Source organism: Bactrocera tryoni, chromosome 2 (assembly GCF_016617805.1).
Source record: "Bactrocera tryoni isolate S06 chromosome 2, CSIRO_BtryS06_freeze2, whole genome shotgun sequence".
Classification (NCBI taxonomy): domain Eukaryota; kingdom Metazoa; phylum Arthropoda; class Insecta; order Diptera; family Tephritidae; genus Bactrocera; species Bactrocera tryoni.
In genome coordinates, this window is record NC_052500.1 from 25,097,581 (window position 1) to 25,114,502 (window position 16,922).

The following is a 16,922-nucleotide window of genomic DNA, read 5'->3' on the forward strand; positions in this document are numbered from 1 at the left end:
TACGTGGTACCAATTGGATATTCCAAGCGAAGCCAGGTCCTTCTCCACTTGGTCCTTCCATCGGAGTGGAGGTCTTCCTCTTCCTCTGCTTCCCCCGGCGGGTACTGCGTCGAATACTTTCAGAGCTGGAGTGTTTTCATCCATCCGGACAACATGACCTAGCCAGAGTAGCCGCTGTCTTTTAATTCGCTTAACTATGTCAATGTCGTCGTATATCTCATACAGTTCATCGTTCCATCGAATGCGATATTCGCCGTGGCTAATGCGCAAAGGACCATAAATCTTTCGCAGAATTTTTGTCTCGAAAACTCGTAACGTCGACTCATCGGTTGCTGTCATCGCCCAAGCCTCTGCACCATATAGCAGGACGGAAATACATATTACCGCTATAGTAATAGATTCCACTTAATTTCACCGTTGCAAGTCTTTTCTAAAGTTTTCAAATTCAGGAAAAGTAGTTCCGCTACAATAAAAATAACCAAAATAGTCTAATTGAAAATAGTCACTGATTTATTTGGTCGCCCTCTTAGCTTTATTAAAATGAAATACAACGTTTATTGCTACTTTTTATATAACTGGCAGCTGCACACAATGGTTACATTTATGTTCTGAGCAGTAGCGGTGTTGAACGACACGATCCTCAGAGAAACACATGGCTTGATGTCAAAATTAATATTCATGAAAACATTTCGCAGACTTGCTTGGATGTTAACGGTTGTAACATATCTTGCTTATCGCTATACAATAATTTTTGGGCCATTGGTGGCTTATCTGCTGGTAAGCCATGTTTTTTAGTCCATATATGTTGGTCTAAGTAGACATATGTTCCTGTTTTGTTGTGCCTAGAGATATAATGGCGTCGAAATGAATAAATAATGTTAATAAATATTTTTTGCAGTAAATTCTCTTTTAAGAAATACCAAAAATATATGCATTTGTTGTCCTTGCTTTGGAAAAAGCGTATGCTAAACAGGTTTTAGTTAATATTCAAACGACAAAATTGCTATGTTGCCACTTTTGGCAAAAGCAAAATCAGAAACTCGTGCGTTGAACAACTTGTGAGTATTTGTCATGTTTTTGGAAGCATGCGCATGTGCGGTAGACGCGTATTTTCGCAGTGCTTTTTTCGTTGTGATCAGAATATTAAATTTAAAGTCGAAAGCAATCGAAAATAATCTAATGGTTTTGGCTGATTTTCCTTTACTAAAATCAACAAAGACTACATTTGTGAAGTGTGGAAGTCGATGTCGACGGTTTGTACCATAATATAAAATTAAAATTAAGGAATACGAGGTAAGTAAGTAACTTAAACAAAGTGCAGTTTCTAGACTGGAGCAGATTGTCGAAAACATATCTCTAAGAGTGTTTTCTTTATGATTACAAATAGTGAGAAAATTTCAATAAAAGTTCTACGGTGGATACTTGTTTGTCAGTGGAACTTGAATGACTAAAATAAGAAGGCACGGAATTCGTTTTCCAAAAGATGGAAAGCGTAGAACTATAAGGAAGATGAAGAATATAAAACAAGTTATAACATTTTGCAAGACCTCTTTTTTTTTTTGTAGATTAAAATTGTGTAAAATTTTTTGTTTTTGTATTGCAAATCGCTTTTTAAAAATGTATGTTATGTCTGAAGGAGCATTTATACCATAAAGAGAAAAACAATAAAGGAGGGTTGAAAATTGGAAAATCTCTGCACCGAAGATCCTTAAAAACAAATGTTTAGACTTTAACTAGAAAAAATATGTTTTCGATCACTTTATCATACAAGTATGTGGAAATATCGAAATATTTTGTTGTTTATTGACATTTGAACACGACTTATCAAAGGGGGTGCTGCTTATCCTGGATATTACTCCAAGTCAAAATTCGATGTTGATGCGCTCTCTTGTTAAACACTGTCCAGGTATTCCATAACATCCATCGTTCGTATAACGACGCTCTAAGGTCTTTGAAGTAATACATTGGTATCAAATAATTAAATAATTTTGAGTTCATTTAAAGTTGGTTTTCAGAGGAATTCAACTTTTTAATAATGCCTAAGTTTAAGGTAAATAATGTTTTAAAACGACGTACATATCTATATGTTACATATTCATTTATATTGTGACACGATTTTACCCTAAAATATTTACTCTGATCAAGTTGTTGCGTATACGCCATGGTGACCTCTGATTTAACTTAACTCCCGCGTCAATATTCTTTTGATTTTGGTTTTTCAAGTAGAATTGCAAAGAACAAACAACAATAAATAATACATTTGAAAAAGATATATATATATATATATTTATATATATCCTCTGGATATATAACTGACTAGCTCAGGAGCTGTGCAGATACCCATTTAAGGTATTACAGACTTTCTGAGAATTCCTGCAGGTGGTAAATAGTTGATAGTTAAGTTAATAGATTTTAAATAGCATAATTAGAATAATCTTATTTAGACCTAAATGCACTGCTTTGTTTTCAATTTGCTGCCGTTTTGAAGGTAATTTCAAAATGCCACTCATAGAAACCAACGTCACCATTGAGGCACATTTCTCACAAGCAACATCTTCGCCATAGACAGGAGAATGCAGTACGCTCTGGGTGCCAGGTGCTAGGACTATAAGGTGGATGCATAAGAATCTCGTAACCCAGCTCTTGGAGCTTATAGCGCATGATTACCAATGTCTGTGATCTGGCGTTTTTCCGATGCAGCAGAAGTCAAATTGATACCATACAAATCAAATTTTCTAAGAAAATTAACCAAACCTTTTGTGTACAACTATCACTACACTCAGTGCCAGTATGTTTTCGGTCTTAAAACTTTAAGTCCATTATTGAGATCATAAAAATGTGTTGGTGGCCCATCTAACTGTTTAAATTGTATTAAGCTATATATGTTGCTGGAATTTAAAATTAAATACGATTGATAATTTTGTGAAAAACTTATATAACGAAATTTTTAACAAAGATTTTTACAGTATTATCTTTGATTAAAAAATCGATTACTTCATAAATATTTATATCGTCATTTTGAGAGACTGTGACTATACGACCAATATGAAATGTAATGCATTGAAAAATTATTTCAGTTATTGTTTTTTATAAATTCAAAACCAAAGAAGTTATATGAATCTAAATGACAATAAATATTTTAAAGGTTCTAATATTTATTTTTATTGTAGATGGATAATGCATCAGATTGTGATATTTTGGTTTTAAGTATTCTTTAAATAGACTTTGGTATGTGTCGTTATGCTTTTTAATTAACAATTTGAGGTTACATAAAGATGTATCATTGCAATTTGGTAAAAGTAATTGATCAATTAAAGTTACAAACCATATAAGAGAAACTTATAAACTAAATCATTAGAATCTACTAAATCGCCATTAATGAGAAATATTAAATGAAAAAATGTTTTCATTTGCTTTGCGTTCACTTTGAATGAGTCGTTAATTATGATATGTGATGTTTTTGAATGGATGGGCTTATGTTTCAACCTTCAGTGTCACCGTACTGAAACATTTGCTTTCTATTATTGAAAGTATCTAAAGAAAACACTTTTTTCTTGTACACGAAATGATATAAAATGTTAGAAAGATTGTATTTACATACGCCAAGAAATACATCATGCGATATTTACATACAGAAATCACATGCGATATTAACCGTAACATGGAAGCTTGGCAAACAATTAAAAATTTAAATATTTTTAATCCTAGTGTGTATTGGATCATGAAGAAAAACATCGCAATTTTAGTTATTTTTAATTCGTAAAAAACTAGGAACCCCGACAGAATCAGACCGTGTTTGTTTTTTTTTTTATCTCTTTTGCATATTCTGCAAAAATAATATGCGGAAAATGACGTAACATATCCAAATGCAGTATCAAGCACCTAAAATTTTAGACATGACAACTCAAACCATCTACATTGATTTCAAGACCGTCAGTTTCAAGTTTTTTTCAAATATTAATTACGGGTGTGAGTGAAACATTAATTCCATTGTCACGAACATCGCTGGTTTTAACAAATCCTGCAACAAATATGCTTGCTAGTCTACTTATTTGAAAATGTGGGATACTTGGAAAACTGCAATATATTCCACAAACTTTCTGACTACCAGATTTTGATCCTAAAGGATAATTTATTTCAAAATCGTCGAGGTACCGAAAATATGGTGTAGTTATACAGTTTTCTGTATGTTCTGAATTTCGCCAAAAATCCCCATTAAGGAGATGAGAATAACAATTGTATTCTGAAAAGTGTGCCATGGTTACGAGGGTTGCCTTTAACACACCTTCAATTTCGAAAATACTTTTTATTTGCAAACTTATGTCTATTACTGAGAGTTCAGATTTTGCTAATGCTAAAAAAGCATTATTGTTTAATACAACTTCTGAAAGATCTGCACTAATGATGTGCATCTGTGGATGTCTATAAAGACTTAGTTCCTCTAATTGTTTAATAAGCTTATATTCAGAGCTAACTTCTGAAAATGGTTGAGAAAGTGTTTGGGTTATTTCATCGAGTGAACATTTGTGTTCACTAAAGTAAGGTAAGGCTTTTAAACAATTAAACATTGGTGTCATAAAACATTATGTAACATAACTCTGTATATCAAGAACGTCTTTCCTAGAAAATTCTGAATTCGAATGCTATTAAAGAAGAAACGAAATTGTTGATTCTTTAAATTATGAAGAAAATGCGGATAATATTTGGTGTTCTGACGAAGATTTTTTTGTCGAATCTGGCAAAATAGGTGAATTGTGTAAAAATTCTTCTCTCTGTTTCGACGATATTTGATCAGTACTTTTATTTCTAGTATGCTTTGTTAGATGACGCTGAAATCTATATATGTTCTTGATAATTTGATTACATCTCTCTTCCTTAGAAATAATTTCATAAATTGTTGGGACGCCGTGATCTGATTTAAAATGTCTCATGAGGTCATTTGTGTTCGATAAGTTTTTGTACAAATGAAGCAAAGTAGTAGGAGCATTTTTCGTAAAAAGTAGACAGGTGTAGGTATGTAAGTAAAACTTATTACACTAGTTTGCTGAAAAGGTTTGCCACGGATGAAGAGTCTGCCGATTTTAGTTAAAAAAAATGCTCTAAAAATGTCCATACTTGTTTGCTTCTTTGTGAGTATTCAGTATTAAAAACAGACGATAATTTTATAATAATAATTAAAGCTCCTCATGTAAGAGCAGCACTTCCATTCAATGCCATTGCAAAAAATATTAAATTCGGATATATGTGTAATGTCCGTTTCAGCGGCGATAACTCTTGGTTGACATTTTTCTCTTCTTTCAGCAAAACGATTCATTATTTCCATAACTTTAGGCTGAATATCATTTGGTGTTGCAACGATAGTGACAAAGTCATTTAGAGCATTGACTACTTATATATACATACATATGTAGGTTTATCGATTTTTTTAAGACATGTAGGCGGTAGCAAAGCATAAACGGAAGAATTGTAGCAATGCAATATTTAGTATCTATAAAGCTATTTATATAATAAAAATTTAATTAATAACATTAAGAAAACTTTTTAAACATATACTTCAAACAGCGAAAGATGTCAGTTGCAAACAGACTTAAACAACCTAGTTTCTTGGTGTGATAGAAATGACATGCCATTGAACCTTAAAAAATGTAAAACGATGTGCTTTCCACGTAGAGCTGTAGACCCTGCCTCATACGCAATACAAAACTTTAGGTTGGAGCAAGTTTGCAGTTTTGTTGATCTGGGAGTAACTATGGACCCCAAACTCAATTTTAATCTTCACGTATCTTCCACGGTTTTTAAAGCTAAAGGCGCTCTTAGTTTTGTTAAACGTTGGTCTAAAGAATTTAGAGATCCGCTTACCACAAAAATTCTTTTTACATCTCTGGTGAGGCCTATATTGGAGTATGCTTCTGTGGTTTGGAACCCTAGTTACCAAGTCCATTCGGATAAGTTAGAGTCCGTTCAAAAACATTTTTTACTTTTTGCCTTAAATCATTTGCATTGGGATTCCAGTTTAAATCTTCCCCCGTACATTAACCGTTTAAAACTTATAAATTTCCCGACACTCGCTAGTCGTAGAGAGATGCTTGGTATAATATTTCTTGTAAAACTCATGAATGGGTCAGTCTGTAGCCCATCTCTCTTATCTGATATTAATTTTAACGTTCCCGCTCGCCCTACCAGGCAGTTTAGACCCTTACTTTTAAAATTTTCTAGAACAAATTTTGAGTTAAACGAACCATTCCGCCGTTGAGTTAAACGAACCATTCCGCCGTTTTGTCCGACACTATATATGTCATGATTTCAATTTTCATTCCAGCACATTTGATCTAACAGACTCACTCTTTACCATTAAAAAATTATTTTATCTACTCTTAACAAGTAACATTTAATAATTATAAACTTTAATCTAATTTTAATTTCGGCTGTTGAAATTTTTGTTTCTGTAGCTGAGCAGCTTAAGATCGCAACGCTTAAAACTCTCTTGCCTTTTGTGACTCGGCTAATTCCGCTCGTTCGCGGATTGCGCCCCTCGCGTCGGTTGGGCGGGAGGAGGGTAATCGTTGGCTATTATTAAAGCCAAATACTTACCATTTCTATGTTGTATAAATGTTTTAAGTACAATTCTCTGGAAGGACGATTCTTTATTTCTTTTTCAAAAATATCCAATATTTTTCTTATAGAGATATTCCAATTTTAAGATTAAAAAGTTCACTTTGCCTGGGTATAAGCTTACAAAATCAATTTCTAATATGAATGAAGGAAAATTATATTTCGCAGAGCTTGAAAGTTTAACTAAAATGAAGAGAACGAAATACTCAATATAAAATGTATTGTAATATACATATATCGTAAGTAAAGTAAGTACGAGATTACATCCACTGTAGTCGTTATACCGTGGCCACTCCCAAAAAATGCCATTTAAGGAAGCGATTTCCCTAATTTCCGTAACTCTCGCCTGCGATGTCGGTTTCCAATACATTATTATTTGTTCCCATGGACTGCAGTTGTGATGTAGCCAACACTTTCTTTTGCAATATTCATCTTAATATTTTCCAAGTTAATTAAGTACATATGTATATGATTTTAAAAATTGGCTAAAGTACATACCAGATGAAATTGATGAAATGGTCTCCTACTCTCCTAAAACAAGTTTTGATGTGAGCTTTAGTTACGTTTGTCTAGCATGAAAATAATTTGCCTGAAGGATTGTTTCTTGTCATATTTTCGCGGTATATATATATGTTTCCTAAATATTGAAATATTAATATGAGAAAAAGTTTCTTATATCGTTTTGACAAAATATAGTGATTATTACATTTTTAAACCTCTCTCTAATCACAAGTTTTGTTATTATCTTTCACTTGTATAACATAGAAGTAGAACAGAGTTCATTCTATATTTCTAACTAACTATTTCAATTTTGAAACTTTGGAAAAAAAAATTAAAATATTAAAACTTTTGTTCAAAGTTCCAAGCTTCAACTTATATAGATGGCTTTTGTAAAGGAATGAACTGCATTCCAATTATAGAGTAATAAAAATTAATAGTGAAGAGTAAAACCTATGAGGATGCTTATAATTATAAAAAGCATTATAAATTTACTATATTTACCGCTTTTTCTTTCGGGAAAACTTCGCTGATAGCTTTAGCCCATTTTTGCTTTTCGGAGTATGTGATTTTCACAGCATTAGCAGCATAACTGTTCACAATGCAATGAGTTAGTGTACTTGGTTTTCTTGCGTCCAAATAATCATGTTTTTCGCTGTACGCTAACACCATCTGCCCCAGGTCAATAATAGGTCAATAAGTATATTTTTGTGTATTGAAGCGACAGGTGGCAACTGTGCAGAGGGTGTAGATGCTCTGGAAACAATCAAATTTGATGAAATTTTCTCCAGCCAATCTATAACTCGAGTGTTATTCGACAACGTCTCGCTGTCAGCGAGCAATGGCATATCCAGCCATTACGTGAAAATAATACAACGCATAACACATTATAGGTTATGTTACTTATATCAAAATAATATATTTCTAATATGAGTATTCACTTACCACAATTATTCGCCATTCTCTGAGCCTTGCCTTGAATTTTATCATTTCACCGAAGAACTTATTTTCAAATTTATTGAAGAGCGTAAACTCATCTTCAATTTCCATTTTTTTAATATTTGGAATGTGATGAATTAATGCATTTTTAATAGAGTGCACACATCGTCACATAATTCCCACTTTTTAAATAAAGATTATGTTTCTGAAAGAACCCTATCCATATTTGTCTGATCCATATTTATTGTTTTTAAACTACCAAAAATCGATCAGATAATAAAAACAAATAATTTTCACTTTCACCCACACTCGCTGCTCGTTGAATTGAAACTAGAACTATACGAATTAAAAACAAATTAGCAGCTTCTAATTTTCTGCTCGAAGAGGCGTAAAATACCGCTATAATTGGCGCCTATTGAAATATTGAATTCAATACTAATTGCATATGGACGGGAGAGAAAAGAAGAAAACGACACATTCGCCTGTACCATGAAGTCTGTTTAAGTCCCTCGCCTAAAGTAAGTACATCAATATGAAAGTTACAAAAAAATGTTTTAGCAAAGAGATGTTTTTGAAAAATAATATATTAAGAAGTCTTATTATTTTATTATATAGTTTTAAAAATCTGATTATAAGTTATTTCTTATTAATATTTGTAAGAGATATCCTATAAATGTAAAGATAATTATCTTTTTTCCCCCTTTTTACTCAAATTTTTACAGAAATATTAAGAAAAATGATAAGAATTTCATAAATGAACATACATAAATCTGTTTGAGAAAAGAAGAAATAATTATGAATTGTATTAAAAAGAATTTCTGAGGAAATCCAAAGGGAATTATTAATACATATTTTTTTTTAATTTCTTACGTCCACGTCTCAGCCTAAAACCTGTTAATGAAAACAATCTTATCAATTTTATGTGTTTTTCGCTCTGTATGAATTTAACCCCGCAGTGGGGCTCTTATTCAGTCCAGTGATCGTACTCAAGAGTGAGTTGCAAGATGAACGATTTATCGAGAAATCCCTCACAATACTATATATGTATTTATGTAGCTTCATATTAGGTGTGTTTTATTTGATTATCATAAGCTAATTGGCCCTATTCCCGTTATCGTAGTCGCTGTCGTTTTAATTGTGGTTTCCAAGTTGTAGTCGCTGTTATCGTCGTTTTGTTCCTAAATTCGTAGTCTTGATGTATGTCGTAACGCCAAAGAAAAACAAGAAAAATCGTTAACTTCGGCTGCACCGAAGCTAATATACCCTTCACAGCTGCATTTCTTTTAGTAACTATGTGTTCAGTTTGTATGGAAGCTATATGCTGTAGTAATCCGACCTGAATAATTTTTTCGGAGATTACATTATTGCTTTAGAAAATAATATATACCAATTTTCGTGAAGAGACATTGTCAAATGTGAAAGTTTTCCATACAAGAACTTGATTCCGATCGTTCAGTTTGTACGGCAGCTATATGTTATAGTGGTCCGATATCAGCCGTTCCGACAAATGAGCAGCTTCTTGAAGAGAAAATTTCAAAAGGATATGTGAAAAACTGAGGGACTAGTTCGTATATATACAGACGGACGGACGGACGGACAGAAAGATAGACGGACATGGTTAAATCGACTCAGTTCAACATACTGATCATTTATATATTATATACTTTACTGGGTCTCCGACGCTTCTTTCGGGGTGTTACAAACATCTTGACAAACTTAATATACCCTGTTCAGCGTAGAACAAGCGTAATTAAAACTAAGAAAGTAAGGTAAAGCCCAATAGAGCGAAACTGAAACGCACGTTCTTATTGGTTGTTTTGCTGAAAACCTTTTTCCGTTTTAGCAAATTAAGTATAGTAAGACAATAAAAAAATTTCGAACAGTTTCATGTTGGAGAAGTTTTCATATTCTCATCAAATAATCGCGCTCGCTTCCTCTCGCTCTCAATTACTACAAAGACAATGCACTACTGTTATTCTGTCGTGCACTTGCAACTCGCAAAAGTAGCCTCCACATTAGCTGAAAGAATATTTTCTCTCTCGCAGCACTTCGACACTATTTTCCTTTTACTCATAACCCATCTAAGTAGGTATAGCGATGCATGGAATTCTTATCGGAAATCAAAGCACTTGCGGTACTTTTAATTTCCTCGTGTAAAAAATGAGAGCCGATATTTAATTCCCTGCCATCACGTAAGTTCTTCCGATATCTACCGCTCATTTAATGCCAAGGTTGCTGTATTGGGCAACAAAATACGCATATTTTGTTCTGACTCATTTAGGCGATCGTTCAAGATGTTCCATACTGCCTCACTTCTAAATCGTTCGCAATATACTTAGGCTAGCAAAGGAAATCCTTGAAATCTATGGAAAGACCACGTTCCGATGCTCCCGAAATGGCTTTAACTGGCAAACTTTTCATTATTGGATATAAAAGTGACGTCCAGTACCTCAATTCTGTTGTATGCTACGATCCAATTACAAACATTTGAACTTCATACGCGAATGTGCATAAGACTCGTGATCTGTTTAGTGTAAGTGCAATCAATAAAATTTCACACACACATCAATATTACTACGAAGATTTTGGATAAACATTCACCACGGATGCGCTTATATTGCGGATGTGATAACGCTGAATATAAGTATTACGAACGACGAATAGATAAATGGACAGAAGTTAGATGGGAGAATAAATGTAGGTCCCCTCAGCAAGATCTTTTACAATTTGTTTTTTTGTTCGTAGATTTGTGTTTTACAGTCGGGTGCAGGGTGCGTCGACTGCATTTATAATATAATAGTAAATATATATGTGGAATCAGCTTTGAGGCATTGGGGAAGTGTGACGCTGACGAAAATGTTGAGTGGATCAAAAAGACGCGCTTGCCAAGAGAAGACAGTTATTTAAGTTTTGTTGCGCTGACGGCTTTACTTGAATGAGTAATACTGTTGCAATAGTTATTATTGTTAAAACTTGCGATCGACATCCAAAAAATATATATCTTTATACTAGTGCAAGTATTCAGTCTTTTAGGAAACTGAACTTCACATACGCAGACAGCAGAATATTGTCAATTTGACTTACCCCGAGCGTTTTGGTAATGTTAAATGATCTTTATGATCTTACTGATCTTTACTACGGATATTAGTCTGGCTACTCTGAGAGCAGAACTATTTAACCCTGTTCTGGCAAAACACTTTAAACCTCATCAACACAGAGACATGAATGTTAAATTTGCGAGAGCGCAAAATGGTCTCTTTTCTCTGCTATCGTTGTACTTAGTAGCTCGGATGTAGAAAAATGTTTTAGCTGGAGTATTGTGTGACTAGCTAAGCGATTCAATAGTTCAGTTGTCTTTAATTTGTGCTGTGACGAGTGTGCTTACATTTCTTCATTACTATGTATATATCGTATGTATTAACACAAAATTAATATATGTTAATGTTAAAATATCGAAAATCATAAGCATTATTCATTTCGAAAATTGTTTCTACACTTTATTGTAATATAACGGGAATTATACCAACGTTTTGAATAACTGCGTAGTGTTGGAAAGCAAGTAGAACAACCAGAATACTACTTTTGCACATTCATAAAATGCATTCTATGCCGATATTTTCAATATTTATTAAGTTGGTATAACCCCGAATCCGCCGTGACTTTAACCTATTATTTCTGCCGTTTGCATAAGCATCCTTTGTAAGATGTTTGCATTTGAAGTTCAACATTTTCAAAAGCAATAAATGCGATTTCTTTAAGTTCAATAAATTTTAAATACATACAGACATATGTACATATATGCAATTATAAATTAGTATAACTGTAATGAAACAATCTACACTGAAATATGTGAAAACGGTACTTCCATTGTGCGCGTGATGGGTAGTAAGGTCAAATCCGATTTTACTTGAGTTTTACAAGTTTTTATTTTCAGAAGTCGACCAAGCATCGAATCTTGACATTCGGTTTTACAGTTAAGTGATTAATTTTTAAGTTCAACATACGAGCACAAGAAACCTCGCGATCAAAAGTCAAATCTAAATATTTATTGATTATTTCTACTAAAATTTGATTTTTGGTCAATATATTTATTAAAACGGCAACTAGTGCCTTGTGGATTTTTTTTTAAAGTAAAGAATGCCTCAAGTTAAAAGTGTGACGGATGTGGAAAATAACTGAAATATAATAATTTATTACCAGATTACCAATTAAATACTCCTAATCAAAATCGATCAAAAACAGTGAGTGAGAAAGACAGACTCCGACGACGGAAGAATAACAGTTTAACAAATTACAGAAATCTATAATTTTTCTTTGCTCTTTTCTTTGTTTTCTTATTGTTGTCAGTAATTTTATTATGCAGTCGAAATGTCATCGATTACTTCGCTCGGTTAATCGATTCTTGAAATCGAAAACTAAAAACTCGAGAATTGTTATTCAATATAAATCGAGAAATAGTAAACCAAAAATTGTTTAATTTAAAAATTTTATAAAGAAATCGAGTAAAGCATTTCAGTTTAGAATTTGGGAGATTTTCAGTGAATTAAAAAAAAAAAAATATTCACATCATTTCCCTCAATTTCATTCAAATATCACACATATTGATCGCAAAATCCATTCAAAGTCGTCTGAAAGTTGGGAAATCACTTTATCGGAAACATTTGAGCTGGAGGAAGGTTCCAATATCGGAAGGTTGCATTAAGCTATAAACTATAAGTTTACTTGTTCTACTTGATAACTTGAAAGCAAAAGTCGAGTTGAATTTAATTATTTAAAACAATTTATTCCATATTGTTTTTTTTTTATTATAAAAGGAAGAAAAATTCATCATCAAACTTCATAGAGAAATTAATGGCGAAAATATTTAGCCTCTACAACAAACAGTCTCTAATCGATGTGACATTTAAAGTATCAAACCCAACGGCTGTGTAAGTATTACTTTCACCTCATAAAATGATTTCGATTAATATTTATAATTTTTGGACTGCACAGTGTACCCGCGCATCGTTTGATACTCGCTGCAGCGAGTCCCTACTTCGAGAACCTTTTCAAAGGCGATCAAGGCAATAATCCCGACATCGAGATAAATGATATCGATAGCGATATTTTTAAGGGTCTAATAACCTTTTGTTACACCGGAGAGGCCCTCATTACCGTTAACAATGTCGGTGCCATGCTAAAGGGGGCACTCATTTTGCAATTGGATGATGTCACGAATAGTTGTGTGGACTGGATTATGACAAATATTAGTGAATACACATTGCAGGCTGCTTACACGCTCCAGCGAGAAACGCAGTGTGAACGGCTTAAGGAAAAACTCATCGAATATGAAATAAAAAACTTCATGGAGGTGAGTATAATGCCTCGCAATATCGGTACTTGTGTAATCGATATTCTGTTTCTAATAATACTAGATCAGTCGACTGGATGAGTTTCTGAGTTTTGATGTAGAAAAATTGCAACGTATTCTGGAATCTGACAATTTGAATATAACTCGTGAGGAAGATGCCTACGATGCCATAAAACGCTGGTTCAATTACGATGTTCCTGCACGTCAAGAATCACTGCCACTTTTAATAGATTGTCTCCGGCTTACCCAATTCAATGCGGACTTTCTGTTGACACACATACAGCCGTTACCTGGTTGTGAGCTGCTGGCCCACCAGGCCATATTGTGGATAAAAGAGCCTGCAGCACGAACAAGGGTAAACATGCGATTTACAGAACCACGTGCTACTTGTGAGAAAACATTGCTGGCGCTTTGCCACTCAGAGGTAAGCGCACTGCGGCTAATATTCAAAAATTATAATCTTAAATTCTAAATATATATAAAATTAAAAATACTTTTGGATTAGATGAATCCCAGGGTGCTGCAATATAACAAAGCTGAGGATAAGTGGCACGAATATGCGAGTTTAGAAATCGATTACACGCATTATAGGACGGTTTTAAAGGAAGATAATATATTATTTATTGGCGGTTGTAAAAGTGGTGTCTCATCCAACATCGTCCGGAGCTGGAATATACGAAATAAGACATGGCAAAATTTGTGCGTCATGAAGCAAGCAAGATGCGGACATTGTGTTGTCGAATTAGATGGTAAAATCTACGCGATTGGTGGTGTAGAGCATGGTTCAGAGGGTAAAAAGGGTTTGTCGTCGGTGGAAAGGTAAATATGTATAAATCTGTAATGGATTACCTAACGACGGCGATTGTGAGCTTTAAAAATTTCAGTTTAAGATAAGTTGCCTTAGAGTAATGTGGATGGTACACAAAACAAAGTACTTATATATTTAGGAAAGAGGATATTGAGTCAAGGCACTTGCTCCTAAGATCTCAACTGCAAAAACTTTTTAAAGTGAAATCTAGAAATGTTTTGGCGTTGCTTCGCCAAATAATTGCCTCTTGCTTTAAGTACACCCACACCATCTGACATTTCCAACGACTCCTTTAGAATACTTCAAGTTTTTAAATCAAACAATGTCTTAGTTGACGCTCATTAAGCTAACAAACGCAATGCTTTTCATATCAATTTAAATGTCATATTTGGAACTCATATTTGTGGTTTATTTCTAGATATACGCCATCCGCAGGTTGGGAGTTCGTGAACAGTTTGACTGTTGGACGATTCGATGCCAGTGCCGCGAGTTTGAATGGTAAACTTTACGTACTGGGCGGTAGAAATGTTAGTGGAGCCTTAAAACTCGTCGAAAGCTTCAATCCGGATTCGAATACTTGGACTTCTTGCGCGGATATGACAGAATGTCGCGTTTCACCTTGTGTAAGTTAGATTAAAATATTATATAATGATTGATACATTGCCAGATTTTACATTACAGGTAGCTGCACATAAGGGTCATATTTATGTTTTAGACACGAATTCTGCTAACCGTAGACAAAATGTTGAACATTATGATCCTCGGCGAAATATCTGGTCTAAGGTAAATGAAGTTGATTTTTGCTAATCGTTACTCTCACACTCTTATATCCTTGATGTTTACAGAAAAACCAGGAAAAAGTATGATGTCAGTGGTTTCTAGTTTTTTCCTTCGGAAGAGCAGCGAGGAAGACCGGAAGGGCATTCCTTGTAATTTTTTAAATCTTTCCACTAATGTTTTAAACGAATAAATAAAATATGTATGAAACATTTAAATTTATTACATAATATTTGTATGTATTGTTATATGCAGAGATTATTTATCGATTTTTGCTTACAATTGCTGTCGAAATGCAAATTGTTCAAATTTATGATGTGATGCAGTCATTGAACTCATTTAAAGTTGTTCTTTAGCGGAATTCAGCTTTTTAATAATGCCTGAGTTTATGGCAAAAAATGTTTTAAAACGGCATACATATGTATATATATGTTACCTATGCATTTATATAGTGACACGATTATACCCTAAACAAGTAAGGAGGGCTAAGTTCGGGTGCAACCGAATATTTTGTACTCTTGCAACTTGCAAGAATCAAAGCCAGCGAAATACTTTAGGGTGTAAGACCAATCATAAAGAGTAAAGTCCGCCGGATGTTCGAAAATCCTAATATTATTTATATAGGGTCTAGGGCCAAGTTTTCACTCAATATTATCTGTTTTAGGTACAAAGATACACTGTTATGAGTGAAGCACGCTCTGTAATTTTTATTGAGATAATTCAAATTTTGGCCGATATGTGCGGTACATAGGCGACCAGACGCTCAAAAGTCTTTATTATTATTAAATATATTACGGCTAAAGGAAGTATTGGTCCGATTCAACCCATTTTGGACACACAAACCATACCATTATAAGAGAAGGATTATACCTTAATATCAGTTATATATATCACACACATTGACCGACATTTTCAAAAGTCGACTATAGGTACTGGGGTCTAAAAATTCGGTACCTGGAGCTAGATATCATTCGTACAAAGTTTCGATTTCGTCGGTTTTCACACTGTGTTATAAGAATGTAAGAAGAATGCCACATTCTAAATTTTGTTGAAATCGGTTGGTCGGGTCTCGAGATATGGTATTTTAGCAAAAAGTGGGCGGCTCTCTCGAGAAGTATTAATGATAGCGATTTTGAACTAAAAAAAAAACACCCTAATATATATATATTTTTTTTCAATATCATACCAACAATACTCACCCGACTTTCATTTCAAGCAATTTCAAAAATCATAAATACTATTTTAATTTTGGTATATGCATTTATTGTTAATTTATATATCTCAATTTCTTTCATTTAGTCTAATATGACGTCTCTGCCACAATACTCGTACAATAGTCGCAATAATTATTCTTTGCATTACATAGTTATTATCATTTACACTCACATCCACAGCGTTTTTTGTCTCATTTTGTTATTGTTTTTTTTTTATATTTTTCTTGTTTTTTGTTTTTGTTTTAATATTACAATTAGGTTAACCGGGAGCTAACGTCTGTCACTGTTCCTTTACTTCATTACTTCCTTTACTCATCATTAACTACTATAATTACTTACATACATAACTAATGCTCAATACCAATACTTAGTGATTACCACGCCGCCATGCCGCCAATTCACTTTGCTTATTGTTAGCTGCTCGCAAATAATAATCCAATATTTATAGTCTATCATATTTACAACGGTAATTTTGTACAGTAACGCGACCAAAGCCATGTAATTGCACATAAAACGATTTTACTGCCAATTTGAACGCCGAACTTGTTTTTGTAATTACTGCGAACTCGCCCGAATGAATTGCATTACATAACGGTATTGTAGTCTCAAATTGTGGCATTAGCGCACACACATACCCAATTTAGTGAAACGAGTAACACAAAAGCCGAACATATGTTTGTTTGTATGTTTGTATGTAGTACATAGACTTGCTGACATATTGTTT

General features: G+C 33.6%; 2 protein-coding genes across 4 annotated transcripts; one reads left to right on the top strand and one right to left on the bottom strand.

Annotated features, from left to right (window-relative positions):
- Window positions 1-6,617: 6,617 nt before the first annotated feature.
- LOC120768656 lies at window positions 6,618-8,523 on the bottom strand. Of its 3 annotated transcripts, XR_005704792.1 has the most exons (4): window positions 8,056-8,523; window positions 7,615-7,866; window positions 7,111-7,249; window positions 6,618-7,044 (listed from the first exon to the last, which is right to left on the bottom strand). XR_005704792.1 is itself a non-coding variant. In XM_040095431.1 (3 exons), the coding sequence occupies exons 1-3, from the start codon at window positions 8,158-8,160 to the stop codon at window positions 7,220-7,222; spliced, it is 303 nt and encodes a 100-aa protein (XP_039951365.1). In that variant the 5' UTR covers window positions 8,161-8,523; the 3' UTR covers window positions 7,112-7,219. The 3 variants fall into 3 exon arrangements, 1 of the variants encoding a protein (XP_039951365.1); XR_005704793.1 differs by lacking the exon at window positions 7,615-7,866; XM_040095431.1 differs by lacking the exon at window positions 6,618-7,044 and having other exon boundaries at window positions 7,112-7,249; window positions 7,615-7,782.
- A 2,839-nt stretch (window positions 8,524-11,362) lies between these two features.
- On the top strand, window positions 11,363-15,181 carry LOC120769434 (kelch-like protein 1). Its single transcript, XM_040096415.1, has 8 exons — window positions 11,363-11,459; window positions 12,864-12,977; window positions 13,042-13,399; window positions 13,464-13,823; window positions 13,905-14,218; window positions 14,626-14,830; window positions 14,889-14,990; window positions 15,053-15,181. The coding sequence occupies exons 1-8, from the start codon at window positions 11,449-11,451 to the stop codon at window positions 15,071-15,073; spliced, it is 1,485 nt and encodes a 494-aa protein (XP_039952349.1). The 5' UTR covers window positions 11,363-11,448; the 3' UTR covers window positions 15,074-15,181.
- Window positions 15,182-16,922: the final 1,741 nt, after the last annotated feature.